We start from the raw sequence: 19,357 nt of genomic DNA on the forward strand, positions 1-19,357 counted from the left end.
CAGGGAGGAAAACAGTGTTGTGAACGAAAGCATTTAATTTTTTCTCCCTACAGAGTGATTTTCCAAACCCATCCATCATCTCATTGGCAATAGCAATAAACAACACTTTGAAAGTGAAGGGAAATAAGATTTTGAGTGGCTGTAGAGACAAAGGCACGATCCTCTTTTCGTGTGCTCCCAAAACTCAGAGAGAGAGAGAGAGAGAGAGAGAGAGAGAGAGAGAGAGAGAGAGAGAGAGAGAGAGAGAGAGAGAGAATACTACACTGTTTTCACTCTAGTCAATGAGCCAGTTTGGTCTAGTGGCTAAGGTTCTGGGCTAGAAGCCAGGAGTCTGTGAGAGTTTTAGTCCTGCCTTAGGCATGAAAGCCAGCTGGGTGACCTTGGGCCAGTCACTCTCTCTCAGCCCAACTCGGAGCAATGTAGACTAGCCTCTTCGTGGTGCACCCCAGGCAACGTGACTTGTCACAGCTAAATAGTCTACACATGTGGCTGCTGGACCTCACAAGGATTTCCCAGCAAGAAAAAAAGTAGCATGAACACCAAACTGCTATGCCATATGATAAAAAAAAAAGACACTCTAGTCAATAGTTTAAATCAAGCTTCTGCAACTTTATTCTAAACAGAAAATTATAATCCTGAAAGATCCTTTGTCTGGTTTATAGAAACTTTCAGTCAGGTGCAGAGACCTTAACCTGCTTCTGACAGTCTAAGAGAATCAGTATAGGTATTCTGTTTTTGTGACTTTTCATTGCCTCTTGAAATGCAGATGATCTCTTCCAGTATGCAAAAGAACATGAGGTAGAAATGTTATTTTACATGTCACATTCCAATTGCAAATAATTACAGTAGAAAACTTCTAGTAACATTTTGTGAGTTTTTAACTAATTGAACAGCATCAAGAAAGATACATTTTTCTTCTTTCTTTTCTACTTGGTTAAATAAAGGTCTTTAATTTTCCATGACTAGCTATGGTATAAAATGCAATACACTTCTCACATTTTTAGGGAGTGTTACATTTAAAAAGCTTTCCAAGTGTACTAGAATTGTTGTTGCAAAGTTAATAAAGATTTGCCTTTTGCTGATGTAGAGGAGCAAACTTTTAAGGAGAGAGAGGGAGGGGGAGAGAGAGGGAGGGAGGGAGGGAGGGAGAGAGGGAGAGAAAATACACACACAAGGGTTTGATAGGAGGGTCTAACTTAGAAATTGTAAATTTTTTATCTTGGAAGGTTTTTAGATAATATTTGCTACCGTCTGAAGATATGTGAGGGATAATAGCAAAAACTGCACCTAAAAAGTAACAGGGAAATTACCAGAAGTCAGAATGGATTTGTTAAAAAATGGTCTTGCCAGACAAATCTTACTGCTTTCTTTGACAATGTGACTAGATTAGTGGACTAAGAGAATGTTATGGATACTGTGTATTTAGAATTTAGTATGGCATTGGATAAAGTAGACCATGACCTTTTTTTTTAATCTGTTCAATCGTGTCAATTCTAGGAGACTGCCTGGACAAGTCCCTGCAGTTTTCTTGGCAAGATTTTTCAGAAGTGGCTTGCCATTGCCTCCTTCCTAGGGCTGAGAGAGAGTGACTGGCCAAAGGTCACCCAGCCAGCTGTGCCTAAGGCGGGACTAGAACTCACAGTCTCCCAGTTCCTAGCCTGGTGCCTTTACCACTACACTAAACTGGCTCTTGCTCACTCTTTTATAAGCATGCTAATCAGCTCTCAAAGGCTGCATTTTTCCATGTCATTTACCATAAAATGCTAGAATTGTAAATTCACACACACACCCCAAATACAAAAAGCCACATATGATTTTAATTATGACTGATGTGAAGTTCCAAGTTAAAAAAAAAAAGTGGCCGCATTTATTTTCCCTCCTGAATATAAAATAATTCTGCTCCTAACTACAGTCCAGCAGGAATTCTTTATATAGGTATAATTTCATAGTGTATGCTGATGTAAGAAATGGCAAGCTAAAGAGACCATACAATTCTAAAAGTAGTCTTCTTCTAGATATTCTGATTTCAGTTATTATATTATTAAAGAAATAGCAGACAAATTATTCTAAACACACATTTGAGTTATCCAGCTCATTCCATATGGCAGAGACAAATGAATTCCCACTATTTGTTTTAATGTTTTTCAGAAATATTAACTGAAAAATAAAAAGCAACAATATTGTATACATAATTATATTATGTTTATATGTATCTAGAAGTATATAAAACCTAAAGTTGTCAACCATTCATAAATGGCTTTGTAAACTTAAAAAATGTGTATGTTTCTTAATTATACTTAAATCATTTATTTATTTATTTATTTCATCAAATTTCAAGGCTGCCCAACTCCTGAAGAACTCTGGGCAGCTTACAATTAAAGAAACCAAACAAATAAAAAGAACACAGCTGAATGGAAGAACAAAACATTGACGATAAACAAACCAGAACAACTCCCCTCCAAAAAAATGGGCTCCCAAAGACCAGGTCTTTTAAAAGTTTTATGAAAATGCTAAAGTAGAACAGCCACGAATACATGAAAAAGTAAATCAAGTTCTATTTAAATAACATCTTTTTGGTTTACTGCATGCAGAAAGACTGGCCTTTAGAAGTCATCCATGAATCATACTGGAGCTCTGTTTCTGTTCTCATGGTAGTAGTTTGCCAAGGACATAGCTTTTTGTTGTATATATTGTATAGTCTGCAAAAAGATTGTACAACCTTGACTTTAGACCAGAGGAATAAATTACTGACCTTCTTAGATGTTTTAAGTGTGGTAACTGATCAGACCTCTAAACTCTCTGGAAAACAAAAGAATGTAAGGCACCTTTCAAGTGCTTCTGGTACTAAATAGTACTAAATATTAGTTTGTTTTGTAGGCATTTGTTAATTTCATCATTATTAGATGATGATGGTAAAGGGCAAAAGAAGTGGAAGAGAACTGTCACCAACAATTTCTAACTTCCCTAGTTTATCTATCTCTTTAACTCAACCCCTGAATATTTCTCAGTCCAAAACAAACTATTTTGCTAGTGATGGTGTCACAATTTAAAACTAATTTTAGTTATTAGATTCCAAAGACCCTTTGGAAATCAGTGTTTTTGCGTTTGAATCATTAAGTCTGTCAATGTCTAAAGGCACATTCATAATATCATATAATCTGAAGAATTATTTAGAGCTAAAGCAGGGCAGATTCCTCAGTAATGTCTAATGCAAAGAAAGAGAAATGAATCTAATTTCTCTTGTGACTGTGTACCTAACATGCAGGTGCTAATTATTACAAACAAAGAAAATAATCATTTCCCTGCAGATATTTCCCTGCAATATTTTATCATTATTCACCTCCATTTTATCTTCACAATCTTAGAATCATATTCTAGCAGTAGGCTATGCACATGTACAGAGGTGATTAACAGGGCTGAATCTGAATTCGCATAATCCCTAGCTCCTTCCCCAAAACTGACGTTCATTTTATTTTTTTACAACAATTAAATAGATAAAATGTGCTAGAATAATCTGTAAGATTACAGCGATTTCAAGGATCTTCTAAGATAAGTGCATCATTATCAAATTCACAATGGAAAATCAGAATGCTTGAAGGTATACATAAATCCAGCCTTTACAATAATTTGGCTACAAAAGTTTTAGACTGAAAGAAAACTAACTAGCTACCTAACTAACTGACATGTGCATATTTACCTAGCTGGCAACTCTGTAGGTCTCCAGCATTTCTAGGTGCTAGATCAAGGTTTCTTGACCAGGGTTCCCTGGACCCTAGGGTTTGCAAGGGGTCACTAGGGGCTTATTTATTTATTTATCATATTTTTATCACCGCCCATCTCCCCCACACGGGGGACCCTGGGAGATCACAATTTATTTCAAAAATTATTTCAAATTCAGGCAACTTCACATTAAAGAGGTAAGTTTCATTCTTTATTTTTAGTTTAAGAACATTGTTTAATACATATATACAAGCCTACACATGAAACGAATACAGTAATTTTGTAACTTCTGGCCTATAGTTGAGCCTGAATGTGCAGGGGTTTTGTGAGGCCTGAAAAATATTTGAAGGCTTCCTCCAGGGTCAAAAAGGTGACAAAGGTTGTGCTGGATATTCACAACATTATTAACAGAATTTCAAGTTGCTCAGTACTTTCCAGAGAAATTTACCATCAAATTCTCAAAATATTATACCAGTGCATCAGGCAAAAAGTCCAGTTTATTTATGACAGGAAGGTCAGCCTAATAATGCAAAACTGCATGTTCATTCCCAATGTAAACACAACTCATATAAATCAAAAATATGGGACTTACTACTAATACATACTTCTTTGTTGGTAATTTGGCAGTGAGAAACCCACGCAAGTTTTTGACCTAGAGTCAACATTGCTTGCTGTTTAGAAGTGCCACTGATATGCCTGACACCATATAAAGAAATAAAAACGCTCTCAGTCTCAAACTGACTTTTATTCTTCATAGTACAAAGGAGAACATAAGCAGAGAAGTCAGCAAAGCAAACACAGCGATGATGGATTTTTGTAACTACTGAACAGGCTGGAAGCAGGACAATACTCATTCTGCTCCATCTCAATGTCTGGAGCAGTTTTTACTAGATACCAGAAATAAATCTACCATGTCACTGACATTGGTTACTTTTTAGTGGCACGGTATCCCATATTTTAAATGTCATTTTAATATTTAATATGTTGCTATCTCCAGCTTTTTTCAGGCTCTATTTCTGAAGTCCTAATGCATGGCTCATCTAAGGCAACTAAGCTGGTTTAAATCGGAAAATCTAGAGATGCTCTAAGAATACAAGAAAGAGTATCAATCGGACGTAATACAAAGATGATTCACCAAATAAGAATCTTTGGGGCCATGAATTAACTGCAGTGTTGGAAATAAGCCCATATTTCTCGTGCATTATTTAGTAGGGGAGTTGAAAATGTTTTTTCAACATAAATGAAAAAGTTTTTACTTTTATAGAAATCAGTTTTCTTTTATAAAATTATGATTGCAAGGAGTATAATGCTTTAGAGTAAGTTTCTTTCTCATATAGAGAAAGGCACTGCTAGAGTTAGACCACAAGGGAAGCCTCAAGACAAGCAGGCAAGGGATTGCCTTCAGCACTAGAAATGTGGTTGACCAGCCACCCAACTGAAATTGCATTTAAAAGCACGGCACAGTATTTTTTTAGTCATAAGCAATGAGCTGTCCCAGTAACTACCTCAAGGGTGCCTTTCACCACCCCAGTGTCCTCAGTGACTCCGCACTTCAAGAACAGGACATGACTGACTCAGCTCATGTTAAGATTAAAGTTAGTTTAAAATGGAGTGTGGCTGCAGTTTCAACAGATTAGTCAGCCAACCTCTTCCTTGTGTGGCAGGAGGGGAACGACAGACCTGCAACTTCCAGCCAGCAAGTCAACTAGGAAAAAAAAATCAGTAATAATAAGTTTGGTAAATGATGTCTGGAAAAACATAGTGGATGGAGGAGGCAGTGACAGAGGAGAAGAAAAGCAGTCAGTGAAGAAGAGGAGGAAGAAGAGGCCAAGAGCAAAAGAGAAGGGAGAAGCTGAAAAAGAGAAAAGTTGTGAAAGAAATTAGAAGATGGAGGCTAGAGGAGCTGGGCAAGGAAGTAGGGAGGGAGGCAATAGATGATGGTGATGGGTAGGGAAGAGGAACAGGTATGGCTGTAAAGAAGAGACACTGTTTGATGGGTATGGTGAAAGCAAAAACAAGATGAGAAGGAGGAGAAAGAGACATATAGGAAAAGTGTCTTGCCACTGATTTGAATAAAATTATTAAAGGTGATGAAGCTGATAAAATTGGGATTCTGCTACCCTTTTAATCCAACTGTTTTATATTATCTGAGAGTAAAATATATTTAATTGCTAAAAATTGCATCTGATCTAAACATGAGCACAGAACTACAGTATGTATGTGTATGTGCTCAGTGAATAGAATTATTTTAGAATGAATTTCACCTAGCTCACTGACCCTTCATCAATGATATACAAAAGTCCTGAGGGGCTGTAGTATAAGTTACAATGGCCAACCTGGGTTGTAGTTCAATGTTTTTGTTCTTGTTGGCCTTAGTTTCTTTCTTCATAGCCTCTATTATTGTTTTTGTTTGTTATTTTATTATAATATTTTTGTATTTTCATACTGGTACTGGAAATGGAATGGAATGGAATATAAATTCTTCAGGATCCTGCTGGATTGGGTGGCATAGACATCCCAGTAAATAAAATAAATACAACAAGAATACTAAAAATATACTTAGATTTTGACTCTAATAACTCTTAGACAATTGTATGCAACAAGCTACGTGCATTTGGCATTTGCCAGGTAAATGACTGCTAATACTTTCCATAAAACAATCCTCCCTTTATCAAACCCAAACATTGTTTCTTTTTATATAGTTTAAATCACCCTTGAAAAACATGTTCATGTAGTCGAGGAATACACAAAAGTTATTTTTTTCTGACAAGTTAATCCTAGGGCTATTACTGAAGTGATTTTGATCAAAGTCTTGCTTGATGAAATTATGGAGATTCTGAAGGAAAAAAGTTACAATTCAACATAGGATTGCTGTATATTATAACCTTTCTCTCTGTCTCTCTCTCTGTCTCTCTCTCTCCTGAATGGGATAGTTGAAGGAGCAAAGTGGAGTCACTTAAAATTTGAATTCCTGATCTTAAACCACAGAGACCTCCTCCCAACCCTCTAAGTAGAAGCTATAACTATTCCTGAAAACTGCTAGAACTGTATTGGGTCTCTATGTAATTGAATTCATTAAGCTATAGTACCTAACCTCTTAATTAATTATTCTAGTTAGTCCAAATATTTTGTTCTCCTTATAACTTCTCATTATAAAAATTAAAATGGATAAATATGATCGCTTTTAAAACTTCTTTCAAATATTAGAAATATTATTGAAAATCATTATTTTACTATCACGATGCAAGAACAGAATTCCTGGATATCAAGGCAGATACCAGATGTAGAATTTGGTACTATGCTGTTACACACAAGAAGTGAGGAACTGATATTTTCAGAATTTCCCATCAGTTTATGTAGAAGAAATAAACAAAATATGATATTAGCTTGATTTGTATACAGTATAACATTTGTCTTTTTTTCTTTGGAAGTCAGGTTATCAAGTAGCCTCCTTCAATCCTCTAACCTGAATGACTGTTTTATTGCTTAAGTGGAATTGTAAGTTATGATTAATTCCATTTAAGAATGACTGTTTTATTGCTTAAGTGGAATTGTAAGTTATGATTAATTCCATTTAAATGTGCCCTCCTAGCACTTCTACCTAAAGGGCACTTACATAGAAGTGATTGAATAGGAGCACCTTTGGGGGGAAAAATAGGCTGAGAAGATGTACAGAAAGGTAGACGACTCAGCTAGAGCAAAACTCCGTCAGTTCTCAAGCAGAACTAATGAAGAAGGTAACAGGGAATGTTAATTATCAAATAACTGAATTAACAGACTCTAGGAACTCAATCTACAGCATTTACTTCAATAGGTATCCAATACAAACCTAGAATATCGCATGCATCATGGCATTGTGCAAAGGACATACATTTATGGCAATTGCACAATGATGTCATGATACATTTGAAGGAACTTGCCCCCCTTTGTGGATGCCCATTTTTCCTACTTTCAACCATGTGAGCAACCTCCCTCTCCACAAGGACAACTCAAAATAACTGTCATTTCCTCCAGTTTTAGATAGCGTGTAGACCACCTGGTTAGAATTCTTTAGGAGGACAACCATGTTAGTTTATGATGCCAAAAAATAAGGACTGCATCTGATGAAATGAGCTGTAGCTCATGAAAGCTTATGCCTTTTAATAAGATTTGTTAGTCAGAAAACAAATTCTAAATTCCTTCTGTTTAGAATAGGGCAGGAGGTATATTCCTTAGGTGGATGTCCATGTGATACACAATATCAATTTCAGATCTGGTTTTCAAAAAGCCATTTTTAAACACAGAAATTACTAGAATCATATGGAGAAGCCATGTGGTTGACAAGAGCAACACTCTGCTCTATAATGTTGTTAACTGTAAGTAAAGGTTTCAAATACATAACAAAGTAATTGCAGACCACTATGTATAACCATCTGGAACTTAGTGTGCCACACAGATGTTCACCTTGTTCCAGAAATGCTGGTAGAACAATATTTTCAAATTAACAATCAATAATAAGATCAAAATTCTTCTGTGCAGGAACCTTGTTCAAGCCATATATTATGGTAAATAGCTCTTCCTATACACGTCATGTAGGAGCCATTTTTGTGCAAATTGTGCAACTGACTGCAGTGTGGAAACTTCATGTTCTCACAAAGGTTTCTACTATCAGAATTTAGGTTCATGTGGAAACCTACAATCACACTGTAAGTATGGATATGAGCTTTTCACTGAAATTATCAGTACAACTTACAGAGGGAGAGTGCATGAATAGGACTACATACATAACAAATAATAAATATTACCTACCTTAACTCTAGCCATGACAGGTTTACTATATTCTGGTCCACAAGCCAGGAACAACTGGATATCTGTTTTTATGGTTCATTCACATTATGAATCAAGGTGAAATTCGTGTCTGGGATAGGTTCATTAGTGGAATGATTCTCATATCTGAGCTTTTTTTCAGAACTTCTGTACTGCTCTTGTCTTAAAACTGTTTAAAAGATTGCAGTCTTAATATTCTAGACAAAATAAATCCTAAAAGTGTAATACAGAAAAGTTTTGAAACACCAGACTGTCTGCAACTTGTTAGCCTAACCGTCTAGATGCAATGTTTTTTATTACCAGCCGTAGTCCCATTTAATGCCGTTAGAATTTGTCTCAGCCTGATTCCAAGAAACCGGTTACGAATTTAAGCAATTCTCTTATTTCTTTGCTGAAGGCAAAGAATGTTGAGATATCTGACCAAACCACTAAAACAAGTTATTTATTTATCCTAACTCTTTTTGTTTCCATATTTACATTTACAGAGAGAGAGGGAAGAAAATGAATGTACATTTCATAGTTAAAGTTGCATTGGAGAATGCTACAGTATATGAAAGGCAAAATTCAGTACAGAAGTAGGAGAGGTTAAGCAGGCTGAAATCCCTTATGGGTTGATTGAATGATCCTGAATTAAAAAGTGAAATAGTTATGACAGCAGTTATTTCTTTTGACAAAATTCACTGGTAGATGTTGTGTTCTGGATTATCATAACTTCTCTATTATAGAAATATGTGTGTTACTCTTAAACCATGAGCATAATCCAGTGGAATTATAGTCTTTCAATTACAAGGAAGGTAAGAAAAGGGTATCTCCTCACATTTTTTCTTTTAGTTTATGTTTGAATCCCTTCAAGCCTTACTAAAGAAAACCCAACTAATAATCCAAATTTGTTGTGTTGCTATATGTAAAGAGTTTTCATGGTATTTGTGGTACTGGATTTGTCTTGCATTTTATCCTCTTGGACTGGGTTTTTTTCCATCTTAAATTTCATGCTAAAACCAGTTTAGAATTATGAATGTTTGTTATATCCCTATACATTGGAGTTTAGCACATGGTTATGAGAAGTACCATATAAACTTGTGTATAAGCTCATCCATGGATAAGCTGACCCTCTAAATCTTTGCATGTTTTAATTTTCACAATTGGTTTCATGGTATTTTGGTTAAAAATTCAAAGGTCTCCTTACCCACAGATGGGCTTATTTGTGAGTATAAATGGGATATATGGGTCTTTTCAAAAAGCTGAGGGAAAAACCTACTGTATATACTTGTGGATAAGCCCATCCACAGATAAGACAAATCCAATTTTGGGGGTGTATTTTGGCACTTAAAATTCTTGGCTTAACCATAAGTATATACAGTATCTCATCTAGATGTTCTTAACAGCTCACATCTGTAAAAAAAGGTAAAGGTTTCCCTTGACATTAAGTCCAGTCATGTCCAACTCTAGGGGGTGGCGCTCATCTCCTTTTCAAAGCCGAAGAGCCGGCGTTTGTCCGTAGACACTCCCGTGGTCACGTGGCCGGCATGACTGAACGGAACGCTGTTACCTGCCCGCCAAAGTGGTACCTATTAATCTATTCACATTTGCATGTTTTCGAACTGCTAGGTTGGCAGGAGCTGGGACTAGCAACGGGAGCTCACCCCGTCACGCAGATTTGAACCGCCGACCTTCAGATTGGCAAGCTCAGCAGCTCAGCAGTTTAACCCGCAGTGCCATCTGTACTAAAAGATTTATATCCATCCTCTACAAATGGGCGAAAGACCCAGTGGAATTGTTAGTGCTTGAACATGTCATTTTAAGGTGGCTTTAGTGTATGAGCCATTTTACAGGGGCACAGTTCTATTGATAAGGAAAGGATTTTTTCCCCCCTGAAACTTGCTCTGTGGGGCCTGACAACTATTAGTAATGAACTCATACTCTGTGGTAACTCATTTGATAGAATGTACCCTATTGTTATTTGCTTGTTGCAATGTGGAGTGTGTCATAAAACCATTAGGCATATTTAATGAAAAGCATTGGTTTTAACAAGTATTTGAATATTAAAATTCCTATTTCAAAGCATATTGCTAGAGACTTAGGGGAGTAATCCAGCCTCTCCACTTAGAGGTACAGGATGTGGAGCTGCCCCATACCGAACCAAGCTGATCCCCACCCCAGCAATTCCCCACCCCAGCAATTGCTGAGCCTTGCAAAGGATGACCCAGTAACCCCCTTTTCTTCAGATGCTGAATGTACAGAATACCCACAGCAGATTACATACACAAGGTCCAAAATGAATATGAGGCTCACTGGCTCATCCTGTGCAAACTATGGAAGAGACACGTACCTACCATAGATCGCATAAACACTGCTTTACCTCACCCAGTGCAGCTATATTAGTGAGAAAGTGGCTCCTATGGGGCAACTCTGCAATTTGCTTTCTGACGCTACATATCACAGAGCAGGACTGCACTGTTGTGCTTTTCTAAAATATGTTCCATAAACAATAGCCTTTGGAGATTATAACAGTTTCTGTGCAAATCTCCATATTGCATGTAGCAAACCAGACCTCCTTTTTTCCATGCATCATCATCATCATCATCATCATCATCATCATCGATATGCTGCCCAACTCTCAATGACTCTATGCAGGCATTAAAAAATATTCAGACACTGAAATGGATATCACAAGAAAGGATGCATTCTGCAATTAAATTGTATTGGATATTTCTGTATCCAAATAAAAGATACCTGTGCACAGACTGACAGCATTCAATTGTAGCAACTTTGTTGAAACTAATCAGATTTGTGTCTAATCAATAAATCCCTGATACAATGCCTTTTATAATATAATTTTAAACAGTATAAAAGGCAGATCAAATACATACAGCGGTCACTGGCCTGAATTTAAGTATTATAGCTTGCCATTTTCAAAGGACTTGGGAAAGAAGAAACTGCTCATGTCTGTTCCCTCAACTGCAAGTTACAGGAAGAGGAAGTGAGCCAGCTCAAGGCTTGCTGTTACTCTGATACATAATTATAACTTTTAGTCTGTTTATATGTCTGAACTGAGCCATTATGTTGTCACGGACTCCAAAGATAAGAACAAATCCTTGCTGAAGATGTTTTGAAAGCCAATGATTTGTTAACAGAGCATCAGCCATCATTGTAACTGACCCATTTCTAATAATTTGTAATATAGTATTGGGTGTATGAAATTAGAAAGGGAAAAGTTTTAAAAAGCGTCCATTATTAGCATCACATAAGGAGCTGACCTACAAGAAATGGGGTTTACTGAGTAAAGAAATATTTATTTTGGTTCCTGATTTTGCCAAAGACTTTAAATTGCCTATCACTGTTTTAATTACTACTTACATTCACAATTACAGTCTTACTAGTTTGCTAAGGCAGTTGAAGAAACATCTAAGCAACTGAATACTGAAAGCCCTACAAACCTTAAGGTCAGGTATAAAGCCGAGTTTCCAGGAATTTAAATGAGCAGTGAACGTGCCACACAGGAATATGCAATATAACATTTCCCAGTAGACAATAAAAAGATTGAAAAAGAGTATTCTTGTATCACAGAGACTCCAAGAGAGAGATATTTCATTTTGCTTGTCTCTAAAGTTCTAAACATCCTAACAAATTGGTAAATACTAGACTTATTCTTAATCATATGCCAACTCTCCTAAAGAAGATACTTGATATAAGACTCAAATGTGCAGATAAATAATTGACATTCTAAGTTCTAGAGATAGGAATTGCAAAAACAAAGAATAGTTATGGCAATATAGCTTATTTTTCAGATGCTAAGTAGAACAAAACCTGCTGATCGTGGAGCACATTGCCATGCTGTAACTCTAGTCTGAAAGACCATTTTGTTATCACATATAATAAATACAGTACAATACAATTGAATTAAATAAGCTACTAGCTCTGACTATTTTGTCATACAATTGAATTATTTTATATTTTCCAGAAAAAGGGGTTTACATTTGCTTACTACAGGTTTCTGCAGAAAAGTCACAGCAGGCAGTTAGTTCATTCTGAAAAAGGTAAGCAGGATTGGATCTTTTCAACACATGGATAGGAGACCATCATAAAATCACAGAGCTGTTGATTAAACTGGAAAGTAGGAAAAAATATCCTGGAAAAAGGCAATGACCAAACCACTCCCTACTGTTACCAAGAACACAACATAGAAACATCCAGGTAGTTGAACTTGTTTTGAGAGACTATCTCTGCAGAAATGACAAGATGTGGCAGAAAGTTTCAAGTCTACAAACATGGACATACTATGAAGAAGTATGTACTCCACTAAATTCAACTACTCAGCTAAGATGTGATGAGTTTCTCAGATAATGACAGCAAGATTCAAGAGGGCCAATGGAAAAACCATCCTTTTGCAATGCTTCCAGATGTCGACAGGCATTCTGGTATTCACAAATAAGAGATGCTTACCCCTAACTCCTATATTTATAAACGAGTTTGGGTTTTTGTAAAGCAAAGGCTTGAAACAATACAAAAAATAAGAAGAAGGAAAAGCATTTTATAAGAGAAGTAACAGAACCTACACAAGGCAAGATTGCATGCAAACTTAAAATGTGATTGCATGCAAATCTGTAGTCAAAACTGTCCTTGATTAATGTGCAGAGCTCCTAGGAACATGGCAAATCTGTTGCTAGATACCAACTCTATCACATTCATTCATTCATTCATTCATAATTGTTTTTGTGTTATAAACTTGGTAAGAGTAAAAAGGAGCACAGTGTGATGAACAAAGCTATATCCATATCATAAACATCTAAAACACTATACATAATAGTGCAAATTGGCTACTAGACTGGTAAAAATAAGAATATATGCTTATTTTTCAGAACATGATTTTTCATTTTGCTTTCTTTTCTTGTAAAGAAAATATTTACAGAGATTGCAGGCTATAATTTTAAAAAGGCAGAACAAAATGTGTGTTTGTATATGTGCATTAGAATTCTCAGGAAAACTTACAGGCTTGTTTTGCATATGATCGATACTGAATTGCAAGGGAAAAAAAACAGGAAATATTCCCTTGTAATCTAAGACACAGAGGAAAAAAAACTTGCCCTCTAAGTGATTCTCTTAAGTGTCCCTTACCTGGATGGTAGTGGAAAATCCAAGATTGCTACATTTACTGGGTTAATTTCCTTTTGTATTTGCATATCTGTCTGTAATCATAATCTGATTATATTAGTGAAACTCCTTGTGATTAATTTCTCTAGTAGAGTAAAAACTCTGTCTTCCAGGTCTAGGCTTGAACACAATACATAGAATTACAGACATAAAGAATTCTAAGACTGCCTATTTGTTCTTCTCCCAGAAGTATTATATAGATTTAAAATTTACTCTGAAATACCAGCACCTGTAAAGTGCTTAAGCTCACATGATATATTTATGAAAGGGAAATGCACAAGCATTTTTATCCTGTCTTTTTGCCTTTCTCTCCACTTCACCCAAGGATCCCAGCTAAGGTGGCTTTAAAAGAATACATGAAGTCCTGCCATCATATTACTTGCTGTTTGTAGGCACATGTGTAGAGATACTCTCCCACAGTAACAGGATACCTCAAGTTTATCACCTATATTTTGCTGGAGAAATGGGAGTTGGTGGTGTTTATCCATCTCTTTATAACACGTTGATTTGAGAAAGGTAAAGTACATTACTGGAGTTTGAACTATTGTACTTTAAAATATGTCTACTGAGATCAATGTCTTCAAGACGGCAATCCTCTTGATGAATAATTGGAAAATGTTTGGAATCCAATATAGTTGGCATTTATGATACACAGTTCATTTGTACTTCATGTGCATTTTACCCAGAATATACCCCCTTTGTAGAGCTGCAGCATTCTGAGTTAAATCCAACATTCTACAACTAGATTTACACTTATCCAATAACACATTTTCTTTCCTCTCTGGAGAACCCCCCAACATGTTCCAGCAAGTCCCTTCCATAGACTAGATTTGAATGGTACATGAGAGTTACTGAGGGAAGGCAGAATTCAACAGCATATTAATATTCACTTCATCTCCAGGTATTGAATTCAATGATTCCAGTATTAATCAACCAAGACTTAAGAATAATATGAACCCCTTAAAAATGTCAAAATTGGAAATATACTTAAGAACATGATTCATCTAAATTCCTTTAATAGCCTCTAAACCAGGGTTCTCCAAAGTGGTCAGTGTCAACCCTCAAGGGTCAATGTGACTATCCATTATTGTTGTTGTCATTGTCATTGTTATTATTTGTAGTACTATTAATTAAAGTAGTATTTAACATTTAAAATTAAATTACTTTCATATAGTAAATGAGGGTTGATGAACAATCTGAAACTTCATGAAGGGGTTGATGAGCTGCTCTAAACTAATGTGTATTGCATCATCATACATTTTTGTGGTACAACAGTCTTCCCTGCAAGTCCCAGTGTATCTGGAGAATGCTAGGTCAGGGAAGTAATGCACCCATGAAGTTCTCTACTACTATTCAAAGTTCTACTGAGAAAAAGAAAACATTATATATTTCATCTGCACTGAATATATTTCCTCTACACTGTTGATAGCCTTATTAAACATTTTCTTATATTGATCAATCATTTTATCAAATTTAAACATTCCAAGTACTTTCCCTCATAGACTAGATACTCTAAAACCCTTCATTTTTAGGGTAGAAGGGTTTTAGGGTTTTAGTAGAAGAAGAAACAAACATAACTGTAATCTATGGCAAGACTATCAGCCTCTGTCCTTTCCTTAAGAGTAGCTGTTGACAATAAGTAGGTACAGAATTCAGAACACTCCATAATGTGTTTAATAGAATGGCAGTTACCCAATTATCATTAATTAGCTTTTCCATGAAGCTTATTGTTTAACTGTCCTTATTCACTTTCATTCTTTACTGTTGTCCTTCCCTTTTTGTTTACCCAAAGTAGTAAAAATTTTATTATAAGCTCCTTGGGGCAAGGACCTACCTGTTATTTTTAATGTTACTTATAACGTATCATGTGCAGGTCTCAGTCTTCAGGAGAATTATGCCATGCATAACGTTTATACAAAACCAACACTAAGTAAAAGCAAATATTTATTTATTTAGCAGCCTCAATGGGCGCAGCAACTCTAGGTGACATACAATAAACAAGTACAACTTAAAACCACCCAGAAAGGGAAAAATAATAATTCAGGTGTCAAAAACCCATGTCAGAAAAACAATACAATAGTTACCCAACCAGCAAATATAAGTCAATTAAAATCAAGTCAGGATCACAAGTGAGGATACTAATCACCCTGCCACAAAGACCTACTGAAAGAGTCAAGGCTTCAAGGCTTTCCTAAAAGACAATAGGGTTGAGCCATGCAGACTATGGAAAGAATGGTCCTCCTCCAAAATGCTAAATTGTCTTTTACAAGACAAGTTTGCCACACTGATGGTCACTCCACATTCCCATGACCTCATGTATAATGCCAGTTCTTTTAAAATATTACTCCATGCTTGGTTATATTACCAGGGCCAAATAGTTATTGGCAATAGAGAAGACAATGTGATTATCTCTTCACAATATTCAACAACTTATTTATTACTCTAAATGTTTCTTTTTCAAATTCTCCTTTCACTTTTACCTTCCAAGTTCTCAACTCTCCTATCACATCTCAAGTCAACTCACACCTATGTGAACTGCATAAAGGAAGATGGGAACTGACTCAAAAGAAAAAAATAAATCAAACCCAACCCTGTCCCAATTACATCACTGGCAGGTATGAACTTGCTCTTTAGAACTGATCAGAATCAAGCTTCTTGATTTTAAGATTGTGCAATTAGCTACTCAGAGAGGCGTTTCTCTTTTCAAGATTATTTTATTGGCCAGAGTCATGAAATACTTAAATCACTTTTACTTAGTTCATATAGTATATTTTCTAAGTTACAAGGGTTTTTTTTTTCCTCCCTCAGGAAAGAGGCAATGAAAAGGGAAAGAGGAAAAACTCCATTTTTCTCCATTTGGAAGATTTCCAAAATAAAGATGATTTGCCTGGAACCAAAGCTGGCTGCTTGTTCTCAAAACTTCACAAACGTGAAAGAAATAAAATGGCACACCGAAAACCATCGACTGGCCAAAGTATAAATTACCAGACTCCTTCCCACCATCACACTGAAACTTTCAAACAACAAAAGAAGAAAACTTTCTTCACAGACTTAACTTTAGGCCAGGTGAAGGGAGAGGGAAATATTGCATGAAAGCATCAAGCCAAGTCCAGCAGAGGATAACATGGCTCTCAACCATGGTTTTCCTGATAAATTATTTAGGCTGGGAACAGCACCTACTTCTTTTCTTTATCAGACAATGATCTCACATTCATTTTACTGTTTAACTACATTATGTATATGTTGGTGGAAAATAACAAACAGCACCTATTAGTGAAAAAGCAAGCAAAAACACATATTTTGCATTTGTAATTTCAAGTCTGTACAGAATTCTGATTCTTAGGCTTAGACATTCCTATGAACCACTGGTGGCTTTCCCCACGTTACAGGAAGAGCATAATAATTTTTCAGCAGTACTTCTGTGCAGAGTATTTGTACTCTTGTGAAACTCACACATCAGCCTTTTACAGGGGTCATATAAACAAGAGGCCAATCTCCTTTGCCAAGTTCTTATCCCTGTTGAATTTTCAAGGACTTGAGATTTACTCTTTCAAAAAGAAGAGTGCCTTGAAATTTTTGGTGTATCTTCAAAATAACAACCAAGAGTGAATTCTCAAAAGAAAAACTCATCTTTTGGAGCAAATGCACCAAATGATCTTGTATCTAAACTTTAGAAGATAACCTACAGTAATATAACTACAGAAATATACTTCCTCCAATGCAGTATAGAAGACGCCTAGAACAAATTTTGAATTTAGGTCACACCACACACATATAGCTCACCCTTGTATCAAAGTACGATTCCAATTTTTAAAACTCTATGCTTGTTTCCAGATGATATTCTGAGATTATGCTAGCCAAAAAACTGAAAACAGTGGGAGGGGTTGACTTTACAGCTTCCTGCTTCTTCTGTTGGCCTGTCACCTTTATTAGAGCTTGCATTCAAAAGCCTGAAGTCACCAAAATGTGGGGGGTGGGGATTTGTTCCACCTTCTCCTCTTCTATCACTCAGCACTTAACCATTACAATTTGGTTCTGCAAACAAGAATTACTTTAACAAGTTATTTCTGATATGCACTTTTTGATAACCAGGATCAGATAGAGCCACTAAGCACTAAACCTTACTGAGACAAAGAAAATCTCAGAACAGCATCTGCAGAAAAGATAATGCTGTACCTCACTTCACCAGAGGTAAAAACAGTGGTTAAGTTAATGAGTCCCTTTAATCACATGTAAAATACATCCCAGAGATGGTAAAAAGTGTACTGGTCTGGCTTAATAGTGAGGGAATGCAAATGCTCGCTGGATGCCCTTGGCCAAAGTGATTATACAGAGGCCACAACATGTGTATCACCAATCATGTGCAAAGTGAGCTCGTGAATAAACAGCCCTCTCGCCATATATCCAGGAGACAGATTCCAGGCTCCCTCCCAGCCCCTTTCTTGGCGAAACTCACATACTCCAAGTAAGTGGGTGACTTACCCCCCGTCGTCTCGAACTTACCTTTCTTTTGGTCTACGGCCGAGCTAAAGGTGCTCAACAGCAAAGCGAGGACGACAGCAGCGGTAGGGACGCGTCTTGCCCCTAAATGTCCCGTGCCAGCTGCCGAAACTCCCGGAGATCGGCGCCTCCCGTGCCCCATACTGGGTTTGTGTGGCAGTAATCCGGAGCGCGCGCGCTCGGCGAAGCGAGGCTGTGGTCCGAGAGTGTGACTCTGCTCGCGACGCCTTTCCTCGCGTCGCTCCCTCGCTAACTCTTCTCAGCAACACCTTTCTCTTTTAGCTTCCAGTCTCTCAACCACTGACCATGTCGAAAGATTGAGGCAATTCCGAGATGATGGGGGGAGGCGGGAGAGAGAGAGAGGAGGAGGAGGTGGAGCGAAAAGAGGCTTTTTTCACGGCGGTTGCGGGCTGCGGCTGCCGCGCGCTCGCCCGCTGACTGGGCAAGGAGCGAACGATCCTCGGGAAGCTGGCCCTGCTCCGCGTTCGCGCGGGGGGCAAAGAAGCTCGCGCCCTTCTACAGGAGGGGCCGGCATAAAGTGCGCGCGAGCAGCTCCCAGCCGAGCCGCACGCACGGCACGGAGGAAAGAAAGTCGACTAAGAAGACATCCGCGTTCCTTCAATCCTCCTCCTCTTCCTTGCTAAACTTAAAAACAAAACTTTTTCCTCCCTAGCGCACATCTCACACACTTCCTCTGAGCAGTTGGGCAAACCAATGAAAAATAAGAGGCGGGAACCAAAAGAAAGAAAGAAAAAAACTGGGTGTGGGGGGAGCGGCTTTGTCTGCGTTGCCTTCAGGTGGAGTTTTGTACCTGTCCGGAGCCTGTGATGGGAAGGGCCAGAAATTCCTGTCCAGCGGGCTCAGCTGAGTAATGCGCATGTGCGCCTTTCTGTGCACTCTTAGGGGGCCGCCGCCTGCGGTTTGGTTTATCTGCTGCTGCTGCCACAGTGGCGGCCTTACTGATTTACCTGCGGCTGCAGCTTTCCTGCTGTTCCAAGAAATGAGATTAAATCCCTGTTAGCAAGAAAAAAGCCAGCATGATTATGCAGTACCTTGTCGTGGTGCTGGAGCTTGAGCACCTCAATGATGCCATGAGCTAAACCGTGAAGGGCCACCCAAGATGGGAAGGTCATGACAGAGAGGTCAGACTAAACGCGATCCCTGGGGAAGGTAATGGCAA

The 19,357-nt window shown here is 37.5% G+C and overlaps 1 protein-coding gene across 3 annotated transcripts in view; it reads right to left on the bottom strand.

The window, feature by feature from the left end:
- EGFR (epidermal growth factor receptor) overlaps nucleotides 1–18,963 on the bottom strand; it is a 139,352-nt gene extending 120,389 nt beyond the window's left edge. For 2 of the 3 annotated variants that reach the window (XM_063304187.1, XM_063304189.1), the window contains exon 1: nucleotides 18,181–18,962. In XM_063304187.1, coding sequence (XP_063160257.1) covers nucleotides 18,181–18,319 — 139 coding nt within the window. In that variant the 5' untranslated portion in view covers nucleotides 18,320–18,962. Of the gene's footprint in view, nucleotides 1–18,180 lie in introns of all 3 variants that reach the window. The other variant, XM_063304188.1, reaches the window with a different exon arrangement.
- Nucleotides 18,964–19,357: the final 394 nt, after the last annotated feature.

The sequence above is a fragment of the Candoia aspera genome, chromosome 4, assembly GCF_035149785.1.
Source record: "Candoia aspera isolate rCanAsp1 chromosome 4, rCanAsp1.hap2, whole genome shotgun sequence".
NCBI lineage: Eukaryota > Metazoa > Chordata > Lepidosauria > Squamata > Boidae > Candoia > Candoia aspera.